Below are 20,924 nucleotides of genomic sequence, written 5' to 3' on the forward strand. Positions count from 1 at the left end.
GGCATTGGCCTTTCAGATATGTTTGTGGGAGGGAGGTTATTAGTTTGTTTTGGTTTTGTCATGCATTTTGTGTTCCCATTTTGTATTTTCATGTTGTAAACCTATCATCTTCCGAGTGAAGGGCAGGATAGAAATTTAATAAATAATATTAATACTAATAATAACTTCACTTCTGTCATATTTGTGTATACGTACTAAATATATATATATATACTAAACCTAAAAGGTTTCATTTAGAGACCTCTGAAACAGGAGCATTTTAAAAGTAGGTAGGTGTCTCCACCCTGCTTTTCATAAAGCGTTTTACCCATTCAAACAGACTTTTAAAAACAGCTTGTTTTGATAGCAGGCTGTTCTCCTGTGGGCCTTCAGCCTTTGCTTCCTGGCAGCACCTTTGGTGCGAAAAGAGAGTGCTCAATTGGGAGACTATCAGTGCCAGCATGCATAGAGTGATAAGTTAACACACCACTGGGAATTTCTGGGGCCCACCAAGATACTTCACTTCTAATGTGCTAACAAGCTCATTTTTCTACCTCTTGCCTCTTCAGTTATTTTTTTTTCTCAGAAGAGCTTAGAAGTTGAGTGCATCAGGCATAATGAAAAGCTCTGTAGGAGGGAGAAGCAATAACCCAATTTTTCCCTTTTCAGCCAAATAGAAAATTAGTTTCTGGTAATACACAAAGGCCAGTATTTTTTGTGCAAGGGGCACTGCTGTGAATCAAAGGACTCTATTAACTGCAGAAAATTCAGCAGCTGTGAATCTCCCCCAATGGAAAAAAGTGCTTTTCAACAAGTTGTGAGATATGTAGTATTATTTAGACTTCAACCATCAGTTTCATCCTCTACCACTTATATACAGCCTCTTAAAAACTGTGCTATATTACTCTCCTGTGTTAAGGCTCAATCTTGTGTATGTCCCACAACCTAAGAACCTTCATAACAAAAGGGTTTTCTATTCCTCCGTGTCCTAATGTTGCTATTTATGGTGTTTTCAAAAGCAATTTTTGGACTGCAACCCTGTTTTAAGGGGACAGATGAGCATAAGCAATGAATCTGATGAAGATCTATAATAGAAGTAGTTTGGGTTTGGCTACCTATTGTAAGTCAAAGCTCCTTTTTTTTTTTTGCACACTTGCTTCCTAGGTGTGAAAATTATTGTCACTGCACGGTCCACTTAATTACTGAAATACAGGGGACAAAAGTATGGGTTTAGTATGTTTTCTTCTTTATTAATATATAATCACGAGAGACTCTTTATTAGTTTTAATATTTTGTACATCAGTAAGCACCTAAAATGTTTATACTATTCCTTACAACCCATTGTTAGTTCCCCCATTCCAAAGATAAGTCAAGGCTTTTCATATGGGGGTATATGAATCAAAGAAGGGTATTTTTCAAGGTGGAAAAGGGAGGGATTGCTCGTTTGGTTGCAAGAAAGGTTAGTGGTAGGAAGAATATTTGGCTATGGTGCCTAAGAAAGAGTTGATATGTAGTGAATGAGTACGCTGCATTGTTGGGGGTGATTTGCTTTAAGCCAAGGGGGCTCAAATTGTAAAAATTCATGGACCCATTTCCAGTCACAAATCTGTGAGGGGGGCAGGGAAAGAAGCAAGGTAGGGTAAGGTAGCTACCCATCTTAGAGACACACTATCTGTGCAGGAAAATGGGCACAAACATCTCTGACCTTTCTCCGAAAGCCGGCACAGGTGTTGCATGCTTTCTCCGAATCGCTGGGAAATGTCCCTAACAAAGAAAAGGCTGGGGTAGAGTGCAGATGTTAGCCCCTACCCACTGGGATTTGTGAGCGGAGAGGAATTATGTTCTGCAGGTGAACAGACGTGTTCCTGCAGCCAGATTTTCCCATCTTCCTTTCAAGTGCCTTTTAGTGATGAAAGGAAGTTGCCCCTTTGCTGCCAAAGCATGCTGCCCATCCATCAGCCATATTATTATTTATTTATTTATTTATTTATTTATTTATTTATTTATTTATTTAGGGCCTTTGTCACCAAAAGGATTGGGTACATGTGCTCAAGGTTCAGTTTCCCCTTCCTGCTGCCACTGATGCCAGACATCCTTATGGAGTGAAAGTGGATTGCTGTCTTCTCCCCCAAGGCGAACAGAAATTGTGTTCCATGGTTCTTGAACACATGTGCGTACACACACCTGATAGTTTCCAGCAAGGGGAGCTCAGCCCCATCTCCTCTAAAGAGGGGAATATTCTTTGTTGAGATTTCATAGGTCTCATTTGTAAAAAAAATAAGTAAATGGAACTCCTGCCAAGTGTTTCTCATCTTTTGAAAGAAATACATTTAAATGACATTAGAAGACATTGCTTCAGTAGAAATAGCCAAAAGAGCTGCATGCAAAAAATAAATAAATCCTGTTTTTAGAAAGATTAATAATCCAATGAGTACAGCAAGACAACTTCTACAAATTGCATGAGGAAAGTAACTGATTTCGAATCCCACTAAATCAGCCTATGACACAAAGTCAGCATGGTATTTTTTTCTTGATAATTGTATGTTGCTGCCTGCTGTTCTACATTTTGACAACCATTTCCATAGTTGCTTTCATGAACAGCAGAAATATTCTCTCCCTTTCTCACTCTCTCTGTGCTAACGGTAAAATCAGGCCCTCTGGAACAAGAAGCCTGGAGAGGGTTCTTCAAAAGCAACAACACTTCAAGATACTGGTCTCTTGTCAATATTATCAGCAAAAGAGGATGTAGGGGAAAAGGAAGAAGTACAATACTTTGCTGTCGATGTCCCGCAGACACTTTCTTCGCTGGTACAGGGATGCTATGGCCATTTTGCAAATATACCTACTTGTTTCAAAAGCATAATTGACCAGTTATTTTTCCTAATACACAGATTTAGCTAGGTGTTTATCTGAACAGTTTAATTTGTTTGAGAATTATGGGGAAGGCTGTTTTTAAGTGAAAATCAATATGGACTTTTCGTTCTGAATCTGTTTTTTTTAGTACTAAGTTTTAGATATTAAAATCTAACATTGAGAGCACTGATATTTTTTAAAGACCCTGTTGGGTGCTGTTCTGGGGATTTTATTTTGTAACATGTATTTACTGGAACCTTGCTTCTCTCATACTTCCTCAAATCATTGCATGTTATCTTATAAGCAAGAGTTTAAAAAACCATAAAAAAGCAACAACCCTTGTTTATGAGATAGCATGCAACCCATTTGAGGAAGTATGAGAACCATGGTCACTTGTTTTAATTACTTTGCTTCCTTTGACCAGAAGTGCATTCAGAAGGTTTTTCACATTTCATTTCTGTGTAATTGCTATTGAAGTGTTATCTTTGATAGTGGAAGTTGCTTCCAGCAAGAACCATGACCACCATTGGGATTGGAGATATGCCTCTCCAGCATTTTTATTCAGCTGCTGTTGTATGAGCAATGGGAAGTTGAATAATACCTGCTAAAGACTTCTGCATAAGCTAAAGATGCTGTTCTAGTTTCTGCTGTGACTCTGATCTCCATTGGACAGTGAGTGTGGCTTAGCCCTTCCAGAACCTATATAAGAGTTCACTGCCTTTGGGGCAGCTTCACATATATTATTCATATAGGAAGAACTTCTAGGGAACCTTGAACTCTTTCAAACTCAATAAAGAGTTTTAGCTAATGTATTTTAGGTTCAAGAGGATGGGTAGATCAGTACAGAAAGATGGTGTGATACTGCACATTCAAGTGAGAGGCAAGAACTTAGGGTGGGGTATTGGGATCCTTTGAACATATTCATTTAAAATATTGTATAATTACAGGGGGCCTCTCTTGTATATCAGCCTTCAGAATAGGTAGGGATAAAGCTCTGAATTAGAATCATAACATTAATATATGCATAAATAGATTGGTTAAAAGGAAACAACATGGTTGTGTCATTGATCAGAATGTCATGGTGGCTGCTTTATTCTGAACTTTAAATTGATCCTTAACTTTTGGATAAAATTAGCTATGAGGAAAGAGCTCGATATCTGCAAACAATTGTCCAGCACCATCTTGATCCTTCAACTTTTGAGGACTATGCAGCTCAGGTTTTCTGTCCAGCACCTTGCCACCATTTGCCCTCTGAAACCGGTAAGAATGCAATAAATGCCTAGATTTCTGTTTGATAACACTTAAAATGCAGTATTTCTAGTCAAACTACCGATATTAAAAAATAATATTATTTAGATATCCATGCTTAGGAAGCTGCATGTTGGGCAAATGCAATTGTATCCTTCGTCTATCAAATTAGAGCACTCACATACAACTACTCAGCTGTTGATCTATAATAAACCATTTTATTTATGAATGTTCCTAGATACCTTTGATTCCTCAAAGCCCAGTTGATGCACTTTATCTTCAAGAAGGTTGATTTTAGTCTTCATTTGGGAACCATGAAAGCTTTGCTGTTATCCACTTTCTAATTTTAAACTATGAATGGTTACATAGTCATTTTCCCCTATAATTTTTTTTAATCTTCTATATACAATGCTGCATTTTCAGTTACTAATAAAACAATCACACAGGGAGCAATCCTATGCACAAGAAGATAGCGTAAAAGCAAGTCGGTGTAAGTTGGGCCGACGTAAAGTTACAGCAGATCCAAATGCCATTCAACAGAAGACAGTAGGAAAACCATTGTGTTTTATGCCAGGTTGCAAAGTCACATGACAGAGCTGAACAGACTAAGGATTTGGAGCTCTCTGGTCCCACCCCCGCGATGCCCCTTTTGGGGGGACTTATACCAGCCTCAGCTCAACCAAAGTCATCTCAGCTGTTTGAGCCCCACAAGAGCCAGGATGAGCAAGTTACAACAGCATATCTTCTGCTGAGCCAGGGTTGGGGGCTTACTGCCAGCTGAGCCTGTCTGAACTGGGAAACAGCCGGCTGAGCCAGAGATCTGCCGTACCTGAATCTGCTCATCCCAATCACTCTTGCCATAGGATTGCCCCCTAAGAATCTAGAATAATCACTGAAGGTGTCTAGGCCTACCTGTACAAATAATTTCTTGAACTCCTGATGATTGTATCATTTATTTTATTTCCCCTCTTTAGATCATTAAATATCAGTTCTGTTTATCAGAAGGTAAGACAAAGTGTCCAAAAAAAACCCCTCTTTTCTTATTAATCTTTTACTAAAGCTCTAAGCTTGTAACCACGTTATATGCAAACTTTCCTGATTGCCCTTATTTTCTGCCATTAAAAGAAAGAGAAATTCACACTGATTGAGAAATTCCCACTACATTTTTTTCAAGTTTTAGTCTTTACTAACCCCAGGTCTGCATGAAACACTAACACTGTGGTTCTGGGATTAAGGGAACTAATGGGAGAGACATCTGTTGAGCTAGTAACACTCGATTGTGTCTGACCTTTTGTTTCTCAGCATGAACAAATAGTACTGGGTGACAGTGGTGTGCCTTGTACCCTGTACTGCTTTTCTTTGATGTTAGCACATACTTTTAGAATTCAATATAACAGAGAAAGGAAAGGGAGAAATAACTTGTTTGTTGCTAACAAACTGTTACGCTGTCTTGAAGCAGAAATTAGAATATGACCACTGATATTACTCACCTACTTGCAATAGAGACAAAAACTCAGAGCAGTTTTCTTCGGAAAACAATAGATGGAAATCTAGTGACACCAATAGAAGAGGATTGATGCAGCTATATTTGGATTTGCACATATGATTTAGAGGAAATAAATAAATAAAACGTTTGGGCTCCAAAGCCGTATGTTTTCACTTCCTTCCAGTGCTGATCATTTTTATCTGAATGTGAACAGGAAATAGAAACAGAGGAGCACAATAAAATGAATGCCTGAGTGAAAAGCAACAACAGCATTCATGAATAAAAATAAAATTAAGGCAGTAGTTAAAAATACTAAAGTCATACAAAAAGGTCTTAATGGTGATTTTTAATATCTTATTTTGTCTTACTTAAGTCCACCAATTGATTTTAAACAGGCAAAATCACATATCTGTGTTTTAGCGATTGTAAAGGCTTCTGACCAAGTGATATGTAGCAGAGCTAATTTTATGGTACCTGCTTCTTTGTGTATAAGGGACAGAAATATGTTTTCATAAGCTTTTGCCTTCCTCCATTAGTGAATAGAGTACCTCACAATTTATGCTCAGGTGCATATTTTCTGAGATGGATTGAAATAGCTTCTCAGTAAGATCAGTTGTAAAGTGCTGAGTTGGAGAGATGAATGAGTGATCCTCTCTCTATCTCCTCTTCTGAATTCAATGGTACTTTTAAAAACTATTTTTAAAAAACATTTTAACAGCTGTCTGATAAGTAATAATGATGCCTGTTGTTAAAAGTGCATTAAAATGACATTGCCCTTCTGTTTTTTAAATCTTAATGTTACAATGGCTTTTGCTTGTTTGGTTGTTTTTTATATGGAAGAAATACCTGGAAGCTGCCATCTGTAGCTGAATATTGGTATTCAAAGAGCATGGAGTACTTACACTGAGTCAGCTCAGTGACCATCGTGTCCAGTATTATTTGGAGGCAACTGTAAAGGCCTCAAGTAGTCTCTCCATTCTTGTTACCTAATATCCATTAACCAGAGATGCCAGGAATTGAATGTGGAGCCTTCTAGATGCAAAGAATTTGTGGATTCAGTTTCATTTTTTTGTGTTGACATGTCAGGGTAATAAGGCTAAAATTCTTCTGGAGGTAGTATGTTTTTATATGTATGAGAAATATTCTGTTAGATAATACATCTCTCCATGAGCAGGGAAGTTGGGAGAGAATGTAATGTAGATCATAGTTCTAAAAAAATTTAGGTTGTTGACTATTGAAGGGCTTTCTTATTTTTTAAATATTTTTCATCATCTTTCCATCTGCCTGCCTTTATGTAATATGCCCGATTATTTTGGAGTCCATTGAAATGAGACCTAATAGGAAATATGCCAGTCTCCCACCGGAGGGGTCTCCAAACACTTCTCTCCCCAGACATATAGGTGCCCAAAGTTTCTCTCATCATATTAGAAATACAAATGTCAATTGGGGTGGGAAACCTGTGCAAAACAGATGTATTACAGCCTGATATGACCATGTAGCTATTTCAGATATGGTAAATGAAAGGCGTAAATTACTGAAATAAATTACTAAAACAAAGGAAGGCAAAAATTTAAGAACTATGCTGGTCAAATATTGAGATATTGGCAGTGGGAAGACACTAGTAAATGTGGTGACTCAGAAATCATAAGAGGTTGAAATTGGTTGAATGATAGATTCATGGTTAAACATCTTGGGCAGATTATTAATCAGCTGCTGGGACAGATTTTATCATATAAAATAGTTTTTTAAAAAAAGATGGATAGCCAGCATTATTCCCCTCAGAAAATAAAAGGTTAAAAAATGCAACCCTAAAAGATTTAACAACACAGTCCTGTTCAAAGATAAATCTCACTGTGAATTCAATAGGGTTTACTCTTAGGTAAGTGTGTATGGGATTGCAGCTTAATTAAATCTGTCAGTTGCAATAAACAGAGAAGACATTATTCCTTCTAAATTATTTTTGGAGTATGCTAAGTGATGAGTTCCCATTCTGGCAAAATTACTTGCATGCATAGATAATTTGGTAAGATTCCCCAGAAAATGAGGTGCAAATATGATTGTAAACATATTTTCAAAGAGCAGCAAAAATAACCTCAGGAATTATCACTTCATAATAGTTCTAGGTATTTCTTCTAAATTGTATGCAGATAATTATTGAACAAACTGAGAGATTGAGCTGCAACCAATGAAATTATAGGAGGGAGTGCAGGCTGACTTTATCAAGGGAAACATCACTTTCCCTTCGTTAGTAAATATGCACAAAATCCAAGGAGGCACTTGTATGCCGTTTGTTTTAGATGGAGCTGCAATTTTCAGTACAATTAATTGTAATTAACTGTGGTTATAAACTGTGGACTACCAGCCTGCACACATTGCTGACACATTTAAAAAGGTTAGAGTAGGAACTGCTGATGAGTTCCTGTCACCAGGGAGGATGAGACAATGTGTTTACTGGCACTATATTTATTTAACTTTTATGTTAACATATGGATAAGAATAAGGATTCTGAACCCCAGTCATCAGTCTGTTGGTGAACCCAGTTGGGTGGGTGGGGTATAAGTAGTACATCATCATCATTAAAATGTTGACTTCTGTATGTGATGATATGGTCTTCTTATCTATCACATAAATTGAATTCAAGCAATTTGGAACTGTTTGTAAAATAGTATTTAAAAGTGAATTATAAAACTGTATTTTGTGACCTGTCCTCCTCAACCCAACTAGTTTCTTATACAACACTGAACAAGTTAACTATTTCATGTATTTGAGGGTTTGGGTTTTTCACCTAGCTGAAACCAAACTAAAAGCTGTTAGACATCCAACACAATACTAAATGTTTTCTGAGATACGGTGACAGTTAATTGTATCTCTTCATAAGTAGAACAGACTTCCACTTGCACAGTAGGACTGCAGCCCCCTGCGTACCCCCGAAAATCCGCTCTGGGTGGTTGGGAGGCGTGAGGGGCTGCAGTGGAAGGAGGAAGAGGAAGTCCCATCACTATCACTCATCATAAGTGTGATTTTTCAAGCATGCCCAAAGCAAGAGGCAACTAAGTAAGGAATTGGCAACCACTTAGTATGACATGGTGATAAGAAAAGTGTTATCAGAGCAGAGGTCCATATAGCTCAGCCTGTTCTCATGTAACTGGTCATTCAGAGGTTCATAAATAGGACAGATTCCCCCAGTCCATGGCATCGGAGATGTACAGAATATATTTCTGGTTATCGTGGTTCAAGGCCACTGAGAGAGACATATTCTGTGTATTTATCTGATCCTCTTTAAAAGCCATTTATGCAGTGCTTTTTTAGGGTACACAGTACTGGCACCTCCTTTTGTTGTTGTTAAAAAGTGTGGTACTTACTGTAACAACTTCATGATGAGTACAGTCACCTATTTTTCTAGAGAGAGAGAAAGTACTGCATTTATGCAATATCCCCCAGCCATATTTAATCAATGCAATCTGAGAGACATTTCGTTTTGAAACCTGCTCACATTCAAGTTTGTGTCTTAAATTTTATTTGTGTGTATGGTGGGGGGGAACAGGTGTTTTCTGCCACAAGAAATGGTGAACGAATGGCATGCATCTGCAGCCAGTTACGTGAACTCCAGTGGGAAATTGCATGTATGCATGTCAAATTCAAAAGTTAAATCACCATGTTGGAAAAAGTTACACATGAAGTTCCTCTCAGTGATGCTGATTTTCAGTAACATTTACTAAGCAATATCCCTCCACAATACTTGTTATAATCTTTATCATGACCACTTGGCTGTCATACTTTCCCCTTATCTAAACAGCTCTGCTTGTGTAAATGCATGCATAAACTGAGCAGAGTGGTTTCTGCCTCCCTGTAGCTGGATCCAGAGCCACTCCAGTAATTTGAATGACATAATGACAGTGGCATCATAATGACGTGGGTGCCCATGTAATCCTGGCTACTCTGCACTATTTATTTCATCATTCAGATGTTCTAAGAGCACTGTTCAATCCAGGCATGGTTGAGCTGCAACCACATCACTTGAATGATTTACAAATTGCACCAAAGTCTACCTTTATAGAACCTATGCTCTTTTGTATTTCAGTTCCTTTTTATATCTTTCCTAGCTCTGGTCTGTATTGTTTATAACATTCTAAATGTTGATATACTGAAACCTCACATACTTTCTTTTCTATTCTTACCCATTTTGTAATTAGAGCTAAGGAGTGTTCAGATAGTGGATTTTATCACCTTGTAAGATAGGTGGAATGCAAATATAATAGTTCTCCCCCACTTGTTTAAAACTGAAGGCTAGCAGGTAATCTAAAATATATATATTTGTCAACTTCTATGTTAATCACTACTGCACTTTTAGGCTCTAGTTCTGCATTTTCATCAATTGAAGGTTTGTTTTGTCTTTATGTTCATTAGTACTGACGTTAGTATCACCTGCTTTGGGATTAAAGTGAACATTTATTACATGAAAGAAACCAAAACCGCCTTACACGTGAAACAAAAAATACGAAGGAAAAGAGAAACCCAGTATTAATCTACTCACCCATTGCTATCAAACAAAACTCAGATACAGTAAGGCTGCAATCCTGTGCACACTTATATTGGAGTAAATCCCATTGAACACTGTAGGAATTTCTTCCAGGTACACTTACCTAGAATTGTGCTGCATGTACATGTCAGACTTACTTGCCTCCTATTTTTCACTAAATCATTATCATTAATTTCCAGTTACCGTACTTGCCAAGTTAAAGAAATTATTCTGTGTCCAGAAACCATACTAAGTATTTCTTTAGCATTTATATTTCTTTTGCAAGTTGGTGAATTTGCTCAGTGGAATATGCTTTAGCACTACGGGAAGAATTTTAGGAAGAACTTCATTTCTTTTTCATGGGAAACCGGCTAGCTAGGAGAAGCCAACTGTTGCCATGTCATATTTTATTGCAGATAATTTTGGTTGAAATGTGTAAATGATTCACAAACAGGAAAGAAATGTTTGTGCCATTATGGCTGTGTAATTTATAGCAATGACCCTGCTGAATCAGAACTTATTTTTATCGAACTATTTTTTTCTTTTCTTTTTTTCTTTTCCTTTTTCTTCTTCTTTTGTAACCTGTAGTCGGTGAGTATTCTTCCTGATCGTTGAGGTTCGTTTTTTGCATACTAATGCATCCCTCTTTAACCTTTAGCATGCACCGTTAGCGACATAACAAATTCTAACTTTCTCCTTTCTGTACTCATCTGTAAATGCCCTCCAACCTCTGCTGTCCGTGTCTCACGTCTCACACCTGTTATCTTTTTATCTCTTTTCCCCCTTTTCCTCACTTCTGTCCACCTCTCCATCACTTCTTCATTCTCAACAAAGAAAGAAATGGTGTGATATTTCTTCTCCTTCCCAAACCACCACTAGAAAGCATTGGCCACTTCAAGGTAAAGGGCAAAGGCTTGAAACGGAAGGTCTTTCACGCTAGCTGTGAATGGTATGCTATGCAGAGCATCAGCAATTATTTTTTACGCTCTACCTCATCATTTGAAATGCTTTGATTCCTTGTAAAACTAGAACAAGATAGAATTTTTTTACATGGGGAGTGTTAAAAAAACAGCCTTTCCCTGTAGGGAAGAGGACTTTTCTGCTTAGTCTTGTGGGGGTTTTTGGAAGGTGCAATAAATTTTCGACTCTTACGATTAGCAGAATGTTTGGAGCTGCTATACCTGGATCATAAAAAGAAACACACACATTTGGAGAGCAAAAGCAGAGGTTTTGTCAGTTTCAGAAAATGTTTGGCCAAAGCAGACACAATAGCATTTGAGTTATTAGATCAGGCTTATGGCAGTGTTCTTTAAAAGCAGTGTTAGACTTCTGACCCGGCCATGATGGTTTGCAGTAACCTCTTTAGGAAATCTAGCTGAATGAAAGCAAGAAATGTGTCCTGAGATTTATATGCCTTCAGCAGGAGCTCGGACGTGAATGTTGTTGTTCTAACTTTGGAGATAGTGAAAACATTTTCTTAAAAGTGCTTTTCTGTATCAAAGCATTTTTCATAAAGCGGTAGTAATACTAAAATACTCAGGTCATTTTTAAAGTGGTAATTTTATCCAAATGCTTCAGAAGCATTCATAATGTTATAGGATCCAAACGGGTCACACATGGAACAACCCAGGGATTTTTCAGAGGGGGACCTTCCCACTGCAGCCCTTCATGACTCTGAAAATATGCCTCTTGAAGGTTAGAAAGCACCTCAGAGGAAGATTTGACGCAATAGGTCGTGAGGTGGCTGCAAGGGGATGGTTGGCCATTTCCTTGTGAATGTGACTTTCCACTTGCACATGGGGTTCTTTGAATTCTGACCTATGCGTAAATTTTAATAAACTGTTCTTGAGCAAAAAATACTGTTCCTGATGAAGATGTCGTGGATATGCCCTTAGAGGAAATTATTTAATTTTAAATATTATAATAAATTACTCATTTACTAACTCAATTACAAGGGAATCCTGTTGAAATTGTTGTAAACTTTGGCCCGGTAGGACTTCTGTACTGCCATTGGCTATGAATCTGATGTTGTGTGTGTATAAAGTCCCTTAAAAGCAATTGGCTTCTGGTGGAATCCAGTTGGTGCTGTTGTGATCATAGAAGCACTTTACTTCCAGCAGATGCCTATGTTAATAGAAGAGGGTATGCTATTTTTCCTGATTCCCCCTCCCTGCTGCATCCCTCAGCACTCCCTGAAAATCAGCTCCAGAGAGGGGGGGGGGCTTGCAGAGCAGAGAGAGCTGATGCAAATGGAATCAGCCAAAATTGCTTCCGTTAGTGGACATCCGCTAGAACAAAAGCTTTTCTCTAAGGGCAAGGGCACAAACTATATATCCAAATACATGCATAGTACTAAAATAAGGTTGGACTTTTTTGTTTACATTTACAATAGGGAACCAATGGAATGTATGTAGCTCCTAAAATATAGCTAAAGGAGTCTGAACTTAGGGCTGGAATTGACGATGTATATTTGATAGGCAACAAGTATCTGATCACAGATCTCTCTCTCACACACACACACAGACACAGAGAGAGAGAGAGAGAGAGAGAGAGAGAGAGAGAGAGAGAGAGAGAGAGATCTTTACAAATGCATACAAGAATTCATCTTCCACAGCTTCATTAATTAGGTAGATTTAAGAAAGAATTGTCTTTCCTTTCTGGGAGCTGAAGGCTGAACACGGAGCATGCTTAGGGGGAAAACACTGACCTGTTTTGCATCTCTCATAGAAGTCTGGACACTGCAATAAATCTTATCAACCTAACTCCTTTGCTGCTGTTCCTGCGACTTATTTTGGGGGGCCTATATGTGGGAAGGGTTTGTCTCAGATTCATCTTGTTCCTTTTACAAAGATACCGAACCATGTAGTGCATCCAGCTAGCATGATCTATTCACGCTTCTGCCCTGTTGAATCCTGTAGGAATTCATGTGGTGAGGGTGTTAAGTAGAAAATGGGTGCCAACCTCAGTCCTGTATAGTATCTCCCCAGCCTCTTGCTGTGTTCTGACCTTCCTTCAGAGCTTAGTTAGATTTGCCATCAGCCTTCCACTCACATAGAGTGGAATGGGTTTGTTAATGATTGTAGCAGATGAGCTAGTATGGTTTCTTCTGTGTCTAACGAAGGGGCAGGTATTTGTTGGGGACTTGCTCTTTCCTAACCACCAGCAGATTGTTCTCATATATGGGGTTCTTCTTGTTTCCCATAGGCTCCTACCCAGAGACTCAGGCGTCCGAAGCTCCAACAGCAGCGCAGATGGACGGGCCCGATCTAGCCTTCCCCATTTCTCCCCGGACTAGCAAGAGCCGCATGTCCATGAAACTACGGCGCTCCTCTGGCTCAGCCAACAAGACCTAAGAATGGGTGAAGCCTGCAGCCCCTTTTCCTGAGATGTTTGTCTCCCCTCTGTACTTGTCCCACATTTGTCCACTTGTTTGTTTATTTTAGAGAACCATATTGGAATTTTATTTCAAACTGAAAATACCTTGGCTTTCGTTAGAATATTTTTATCTAATTCCCTGCTTCCATAACTTGTCAGTGTAGGGTCATTTCTGCACCCGTTTTACCTTTCCTTGTGAGACCCTGTTTTAACCTCTGGGTCTGTTGCTAGCCACACCTGGGGCTGGAGACTGCAGGCATGTTTCTCTGTTTTTTTGTACAACCCTCTAAATAAAAAAGTACCATTTGTAAATGAATGTACTATTCAAATGAAGATGCACCTCTGGAGTCCTCTGCAAAGGTCACTAGGAGACACAAAATTATGTACAGAGAATATATGTGATAAGAATTAAAGCCCTTCAAGTAAACAGAGGCCCATCACCATCTATCCCTCTTACTCTCATTCGCTGCTGGACAAGCACCACAGCAAGATCCCAGTGCTGAAATGCTAACAGCTTTCTACTCTCCTGCTAGTATTTGCTTTCCAGATGCGAGTTATGGCCACTGTCAGCCTTTCTCTTCTGAAAACTGTCCCTTGGTCTTATCTGTAAGATATGCATACTTTCAAGCACTTTGCCATGTCAGTCATTTGCTCTGAGCTCTGTACCATTACTGGGGAGAAAAAGGGACTGTGCCCTTGTAGCGGCAGATGTATGCACAAACACATTCCACTCCAAATTCCCACTACCCCCAGACGTATTTTCATACCGAAAAAAATACAACTATGTTGTTCGCCATATTCTGCTCTAACAAAATGTAGCATGGCACCGGTACTAACTGCATGTGTAAATATCTGTCCTTCACCTGGGCAACTATAGAAATATATATTGATGTATTTGTTCACCGTGTAGTATATACAAATTTGTAATGGTTGAAAAAAGACATGCTATTTAATAATACAATAAAATTATTCTTACCACCTGTGTATGCTCTGTATTCCACTGCAAATATTGGAAAGATTGCTTAAATCAATCACAGTATTATTAGCTTCATGAGGAGAGTGGAGAGCAGGCATGGAATGGCTCATGGTTATAAGATTGCAAAGCTTTTACAGCAAGCTTCTTAATTGACAGTCCCTTTTCGGGGCAATCCTGCACATAAATATTAAGTTCTGTGATACTTCCAAGTAAGTGTATAGGATGGCCACCTTAGTCCCACTTTGTAGTTCCAAGATAATGCTTGCCTAAATCCTTCCTTTCTGGCTCAATAAATTTTGCTTAAGCGGATTGATAATGCTGTACAAAGTGAAGAATTCAGTGTTAAATTAATATTGCTGAAAACATCCTTGCAAAAATAATAATAATGAATGCCTGTTTGGGTTCCAAAGTAGAACAAGTTCAAATAGTTACATTATAATAGCAGCTTAAAATTGAAGCAGTTGACAATTCCTTGACAGTAAAATGTCTCTTTGGAAACTCTCTTAAAGGCTTTTAATTTTTTTTTCATTAAAGTAAAATCATTATCTAACTTAGTTCCTAAAAGTTATGTATATAGAAATACTTAACTTCTACATACTTGGTCACATAGCATGCTGTATTTTTCAAGTTTCAAAATAATTTCACTAATGTTACCCTAGTTAAAATGAAGTTGCCTTTCCGTATCTCATCTTCCATCGATCAATACTTCTGCACAACAGTTAAATCCAGCTATAAGTATCAATTTACAAAGGACTATGCAAATTTAATCAATAAAAATTGCCCCCTATCTACAGACAGGTTTGCAAAAGTGGACTTCCAGCAAATGTATCGGTGAAGAAGTTGGAGAGGAAGTTGACCACCAGAATTTCTAAAATGGTTACTAGATTTGAAGGCTGGGGTCCAAAAAGATGTCTGCTGAAGTAATCCAGTACACTGTTAGACTTGTACATTTAACAACTGATCCTTATGCGTTAGTGCAAGCTGTTTTTGAAGCTCTTTGGTTTGCCATGTAGGATGGGGGTGGCTGTTAAAAAGAAAGACTAATGCTTTGTTTGACTAATTGAACAATTTTCATGAATCTTGAAAATCTGGCTGAACATTTTGGACTTCAAAGTAGCTTCCTGCTTTCTCTTTTTGTATGCACTCCCTTTTGCATATCATATTTTTTTTAACTTAAAAGAATGGAACAAGATGCTCAGAAAATAGGCAGAATAAACTACCAAAAAAATCATCAATCCAGAATTTAATAGCCAGCAATGAGCAAGAGCAGACAAAGGGAACTTCGCACATTGTATGTATATATTTATATATGTACTTATATGTATATATAATAGGACTGCACGCTGACTTTCTACAAATATCAGACGGTGTTGTAATACAAGATACAACGAATAAAACACTTCACAGCAAATTAAACTCTTTAAACCCTCAGAGGCTGGAGAGGCAGATTCCACTAATTAAGTATGAGGGCTAACTAGTTCTCCTCCTGGAGACTTAATATTTTTTTGTTAAATACAATGTCGGAATGTACTTTGATCCTAGGGACAGGAGTGACCGGAATGGGTTCAGGCCCCCATTTTCCCTAGACAGCTTTTACTCGCAGGCAGGCACACAGATGGCTCTAGGTTTGGCTATAGTATTTCGAGTACACAGAAAAATGTCTCTCCACCCCACACCCACACTTAAAGCAATGTCACATTTTTCAGTAGTGGAAGGGGTGATTTCTATTCCGCCTCAAATAGACGGTTGGCTCGCTTTCCCTTTAGCTTTGTTGAAGTGACAAGTTTTAAGTACTGTAAGTGGAAACTGGATTCACAGAATATACAGTGCACTCTACCCTTTCATAAGGCAGTAAGGCTAATTTGTGTTCGTACATTAAAAACGTTTGGCATGACGTACTTCTAAAGTCTGGTGATTTCCTTGGGCTATGCACTGCGATTTTCCATAGGAATTACAGTTCGGATAGGATTCGTTCGGGTGTCCACCATCAGGAATTGAGGATCAAGGCTTAGGGGGCGAAAGAATTCTATCGTATAAATCGGTTCCCGCTAACTGGAGAATCGGTCAGTCTGAGCATCTGGGAATTTCATAGTTCAAGTCTGGTAAAGAAGCGGTTCGAGTCGGTGACACATACCCCCTCACTTGCGCACCACCCCCCATCTAGCAGCCCGGCCTGACAGGCATCTGCAACAGGAGCACCTGCCTGTTCTCCGACGGGTGGCACTTGTTGATGTGCCGAGTGAGGCCGGGCGAGCTGAAGAAAGTCGAGGGGCAATGTTTGCAGGAGAAGATCTGCTGCTCGCCGTGCGCCACGCTGCCCTCGGGCTGCCCCAGGGGCAGCAGCAGCTCCTCCCGCACGGCGTGCCACAGTCGGTGCTTGTCCCGGATGTCCGCCGATGGGAAGTGCGCCCCGCACAAGTGGCACGGGAACGTGATCTGCTGCGCAGGCGGCGGGTTCCCGCCGTAGCCCAGCGCCCCGGGGGCCTGGTGGGTGCCCAGGTGCTTCCGCAGGTACGCCTGGCGCCGAAAGGTCTTGTGGCAATAGGGGCACAGGAAGAGCTCGCCGCCAGGCGCGCCCAGGCTGGAGCCGTCGGCGGCGACCGCTTCGCCGCCCGGGCAGAGCTGCTGCTGCTGCTGCTGGGCGGCTCGGGACGGCGGCGGCGGCGGGTCCCGGCAGCAGGAGCTGTCCGCGGCGCCGTGGTGCTGATCTGGTCCGGCCTGGCCGCGGCTGTTCTCTTTGTCCTGGGCGGGGCCGGGCGCCGAGGGCGGGCGCGGCTTGTGCCAGCGGCGGTGCGAGGCCAGGTTGGCCGGGCAGCTGAAGATCTTGTGGCACTCGGGGCAGCGGTACTCGACGCGCACGATCCGCGAGCAGCGGTGCTGCGCCAGCGCCAGAGGGTCGGCGTAGGGCTCCTTGCACAGCTGGCACACGAACTCGCCCAGCAGCGGCGGGCCTGCCCCGCGGGGCCCCTCCGACGCCCCCTCCGACGCCGCCTTGATCCGCAAGCCCAGCACGGGCGACGTGGTCACCTCGTCGGCGAAGCTCAGCTTGCGCACGGCCTTGGGCTTCTTGGCCGGAGGCGCCTTGGCGCGGGGCGCCCGCTTGAGCGCCGGGTAAAGCGGCGGCGGCGCCGACGTGGCCGGCAGAGAGAGCGGCAGCGGCGGCAGCGGCGTGCGAGGAAGCAGTGGCAGCTTCTCCGCCGCGGCCAAGGCGGGCCCCGCAGGGAAGGACTCCGCCGAGGCGGGAGAGCGCGCGCAGCGCTGAGACTCTCCGGCGGCTGAGGCGGCGGCGGCGCTGTCCGAGGTGCCTGCGCCCCACACGGCCGCCAGCGAGGCGTTGGGCTGAGGCAGCAGCTGTTGCTGCGGAGGAGGCTCGGGCGAAGGCGCCGGGACGCGGGGCGTCTCCTCCGCGGGGCAGGGCGCGGGGGGCAGTCCCGGAGGAGGGCGCACCCGGTAAGAGCCCCCCGGTCTCCTGCTCCGCTTAACGAGGAACCCCCGCGGCATCTTCCGCGACGCCCCACGGCAGCGCTCCCTTTCCACCGGCGGCTCCGCGTGCCCGACGGGAGTTTATACCTCAGGCACCTCTGGGGAGCCCGCGCGTCATCCTCTCTCCGGCCCAGGGCTGCCAATGAGGAGTTGGGAAGGCGAGGGGAGAGGAGAGGGCGGGGAGGGGTGAGGGAGAGGACTGGAAAAGGCGGGAGAATCGGAGCTGGGGGAGGAGGGAGGCCACTTTCCCAGCCTGCGCCAGGAGGTGGGGGTGGGGCCGTTTACCTCAGCGAGTTTCCCGCCCAGCGGCCCCCCCCAGGTGCCTGGCCGCGCCGAACTGCCCTCTCGGCCCGGCGCCCTTCCTTTTTGCCTCACCTTCCCGGGCGAGCAGAGTCTCCTTCTTCGGAACTTGCCTCAGATGGCAAACGCGGGGAAAAGTCTCCTCAGCAAGCGCTAGTTCAGGAGATCCCAGCTCCCCGCACGTGGAAGGGCTGAGTGGGGGAGCTGGGTGGCGCCTGGAGCTCAGCCTCTTCCCTTCGCCAGAGGGTGGGCTTGAGGGGCAGTTTGCCCCCCCCCCAAGCAAACAAACGAATCTCCATCTTTTCCTTCCTTGGGGTGGGAGCAGGTGTGCCAACTTGAATAATATATTGGGGGGCGCATAATCGATCACATGAAGGAGCACACCCACCCACTACTTGAATGGCAATGCCCCTCAACTTCGGGGAGGCGGCACCCTCAAATATTTGATTGGGGCCAGAGGGAGTTGGCTCCTATGGGTGGGAGGTGCGGGTGGGGGACTCCAATAGACAACAAGAAAACACTTTCGCAATCAAAATTAGTGATAACAACGATCCTTCTCTTGATTCGCTTTATTGAAAAGAAGCCCCTGAAAGTATCTTGCCGGTGCCTCGACCGACCGCTGCCGTTGTTTGGGTATCCCGTTTCTCCAGCCGTGTAATTCCTCTGAGGAAAAGGCAAACTAACTATGAGGAAGCCGCTTCTCCAGCTCCGAAACAGCCGCGACTCTGCTAGGAGGTGCTTTGCCAGTGAGCTCAGGGTATGTTCCGAGGACAACTTAATCGGAGGCTTCTAACTGGAGCAGCCGGGGAGCTGTCCAGCAGCAGCCGTAGGTTTCTTTTTCGGGATCTGGAGCCCAGGGAAGAAACGGGGACGACATCTTTCTTCAGCGTCTCCCCCCCCCCCCGCGCCCATTTATTTCCATGCAGCTGCAGTCATGCTTCTGGCAACCCTGTTTGCTGCTGGAGAAACAGAAGGCTGCGGATCTTTTCTTTTCTTTTCGGGAAGGGGTGTGTGGAAGGACTGCTTCCAACATGGCCTTGAGTTGTCATCCCCTCCGAAACCCAGCAGGACTTAGCTCGGTCTCAGAATCTGTTTTCAGTTCCAGGTTTCAGCCTTGACATATGCAGGACCTCGGGGAATGTAGAAAGTCTCTTTCCTTCTCCACGAAGTGACCACTAGCACCACTAACAGTTTGGTATTCTAGAAATGCAAATTGCTATGCAAGTAACTTCAGCTGCAGAATGTCATTTTAAGAATTTAGTTTGCTCTGATTCTCTCACAGCTTGACTACTGCATCTTGAACCTTCTCTTGTCAGAACTTCGCTTTCAACTTTATCCAAAACTTTGCTGTGAAAATTATTCACCTCCCTCAGTTGTCAGATAATAGGGTGACCTTCCTCAAATATTTATTCCATCCTCTTTCACGTCCAGTGAGTGGAATAAAGTCTTCATTCCTACATTGGAAGGTCCTCAGGTGTACATATGCAAGAGCTACAACATAATTTATCCCAAGTCATCAGTGACAAGATAATCACATTGCCTCCTTTTATCAGCCAGGCACATGAAAAGGGAAAAGTTGCAGATTGAGATGTGCGTCAGTAATAAGGGGGGGGGTCAAACCCAAGGCCTAGCTAGCCTGCCTTCTGTTCCCACAGTCGCCAGCCGCACGCCTATAAGTTCAGAGCAAGACTTGAGCACTATAGTAACAGCACTGATCTATAGTGGATTTTTTCAATAAATGTCAGGAGCCAGAGTCAGGTGTAGATCAGTGATTTAAAAAATGCTGGTGTCAGTGTTAACTATTTATTCAAACAAACCAAAACAGCACAGGCCTAGTGATTCCTGCAACTCTTCCCAGTATGTGGCAGTTGCGAGGAGTGAAGGTCTCCGCCTTCCCCCAGCTGCCTAAGCTTTTTCCCAAGCAATCAGAGACTGCATCTATGTGCAACCAATCTCTCCTCTGCTCTTTTCATTTCTCTGTGTGTGCTGGGAGACCAGGAAGGGAGCTGACCATAGCAGAAGGGGGAGACTTCCTGGATGCTTCAGCAGCCAGCCTCATCTCTGTCTCTTGGCCCTCCTCTCCAGTCTCTGGATCAGGACTGCTCTCTGCCTCAGTTTCTTCCTGCTCACTGAACCCTGTTGCCTCTTCAGCTTCTGACACCTCCTCCTCCCAGTCTTCTCTCTCTGACCACTCATTGTTGTCTCACCATCAGTCCCCTGGCTCTGCGCCTTCTTTTCCTGGGGGTTCCTTTGGGGGTTCCATAGCTGTTGCCTCCCACCACTCCTCTGCATCCAGCCAGTTCATAACAATAAAGGTAATAAATAATAATTAACATTTGTACAGCACTACCAAATAGGGTGGCACTGTGGGTTAAACCACAGAGCCTAGGACTTGCCGATCAGAAGGTCAGCAGTTCGAATCCCTGCAACGGGGTGAGCTCCCGTCGCTCGGTCCCTGCTCCTGCCAACCTAGCAGTTCAAAAGCACGTCAAAGTGCAAGTAGATAAATAGGTACCGCTCCAGCGGGAAGGTAAACTGCGTTTCCATGTCAGAAGCGGCTTTGTCATGCTGGCCACATGACCCGGAAGCTGTACACCGGCTTCCTCGGCCAATAAAGCAAGATGAGCACCACAACCCCAGAGTCGGTCGCAACTGGACATAATGGTCAGGGGTCCCTTTACCTTTACCAAGTATTCAAGTATTCA

General features: G+C 42.7%; 2 protein-coding genes across 15 annotated transcripts in view; one reads left to right on the plus strand and one right to left on the minus strand.

Annotated features, from left to right (window-relative positions):
• RALGAPA1 (Ral GTPase activating protein catalytic subunit alpha 1) overlaps positions 1-14,440 on the plus strand; it is a 128,231-nt gene extending 113,791 nt beyond the window's left edge. For 8 of the 14 annotated variants that reach the window (XM_053380220.1, XM_053380223.1, XM_053380226.1 and 5 more), the window contains 3 exons: positions 3,968-4,092; positions 10,920-11,034; positions 13,290-14,440. In XM_053380220.1, the coding sequence (XP_053236195.1) occupies positions 3,968-4,092; positions 10,920-11,034; positions 13,290-13,380 (331 nt within the window). In that variant the 3' untranslated portion in view covers positions 13,381-14,440. Of the gene's footprint in view, positions 1-3,967; positions 4,093-5,054; positions 5,086-10,919; positions 11,035-13,289 lie in introns of all 14 variants that reach the window. The other 6 variants (XM_053380224.1, XM_053380225.1, XM_053380233.1 and 3 more) reach the window with 3 other exon arrangements.
• A 1,224-nt stretch (positions 14,441-15,664) lies between these two features.
• INSM2 (INSM transcriptional repressor 2) lies at positions 15,665-18,003 on the minus strand. The gene has a single exon (XM_053380237.1). It carries the CDS (start codon positions 17,935-17,937, stop codon positions 16,597-16,599), a length of 1,341 nt encoding a protein of 446 aa, XP_053236212.1. The 5' UTR covers positions 17,938-18,003; the 3' UTR covers positions 15,665-16,596.
• Positions 18,004-20,924: the final 2,921 nt, after the last annotated feature.

This window comes from Podarcis raffonei, chromosome 1 (genome assembly GCF_027172205.1).
Source record: "Podarcis raffonei isolate rPodRaf1 chromosome 1, rPodRaf1.pri, whole genome shotgun sequence".
Taxonomy (NCBI): domain Eukaryota; kingdom Metazoa; phylum Chordata; class Lepidosauria; order Squamata; family Lacertidae; genus Podarcis; species Podarcis raffonei.

Bases quoted from the DNA above. Each gene is read 5' to 3' on its own strand.
- INSM2 (XM_053380237.1), bottom strand. From the start codon at position 17,937: ATGCCGCGGGGGTTCCTCGTTAAGCGGAGCAGGAGACCGGGGGGCTCT.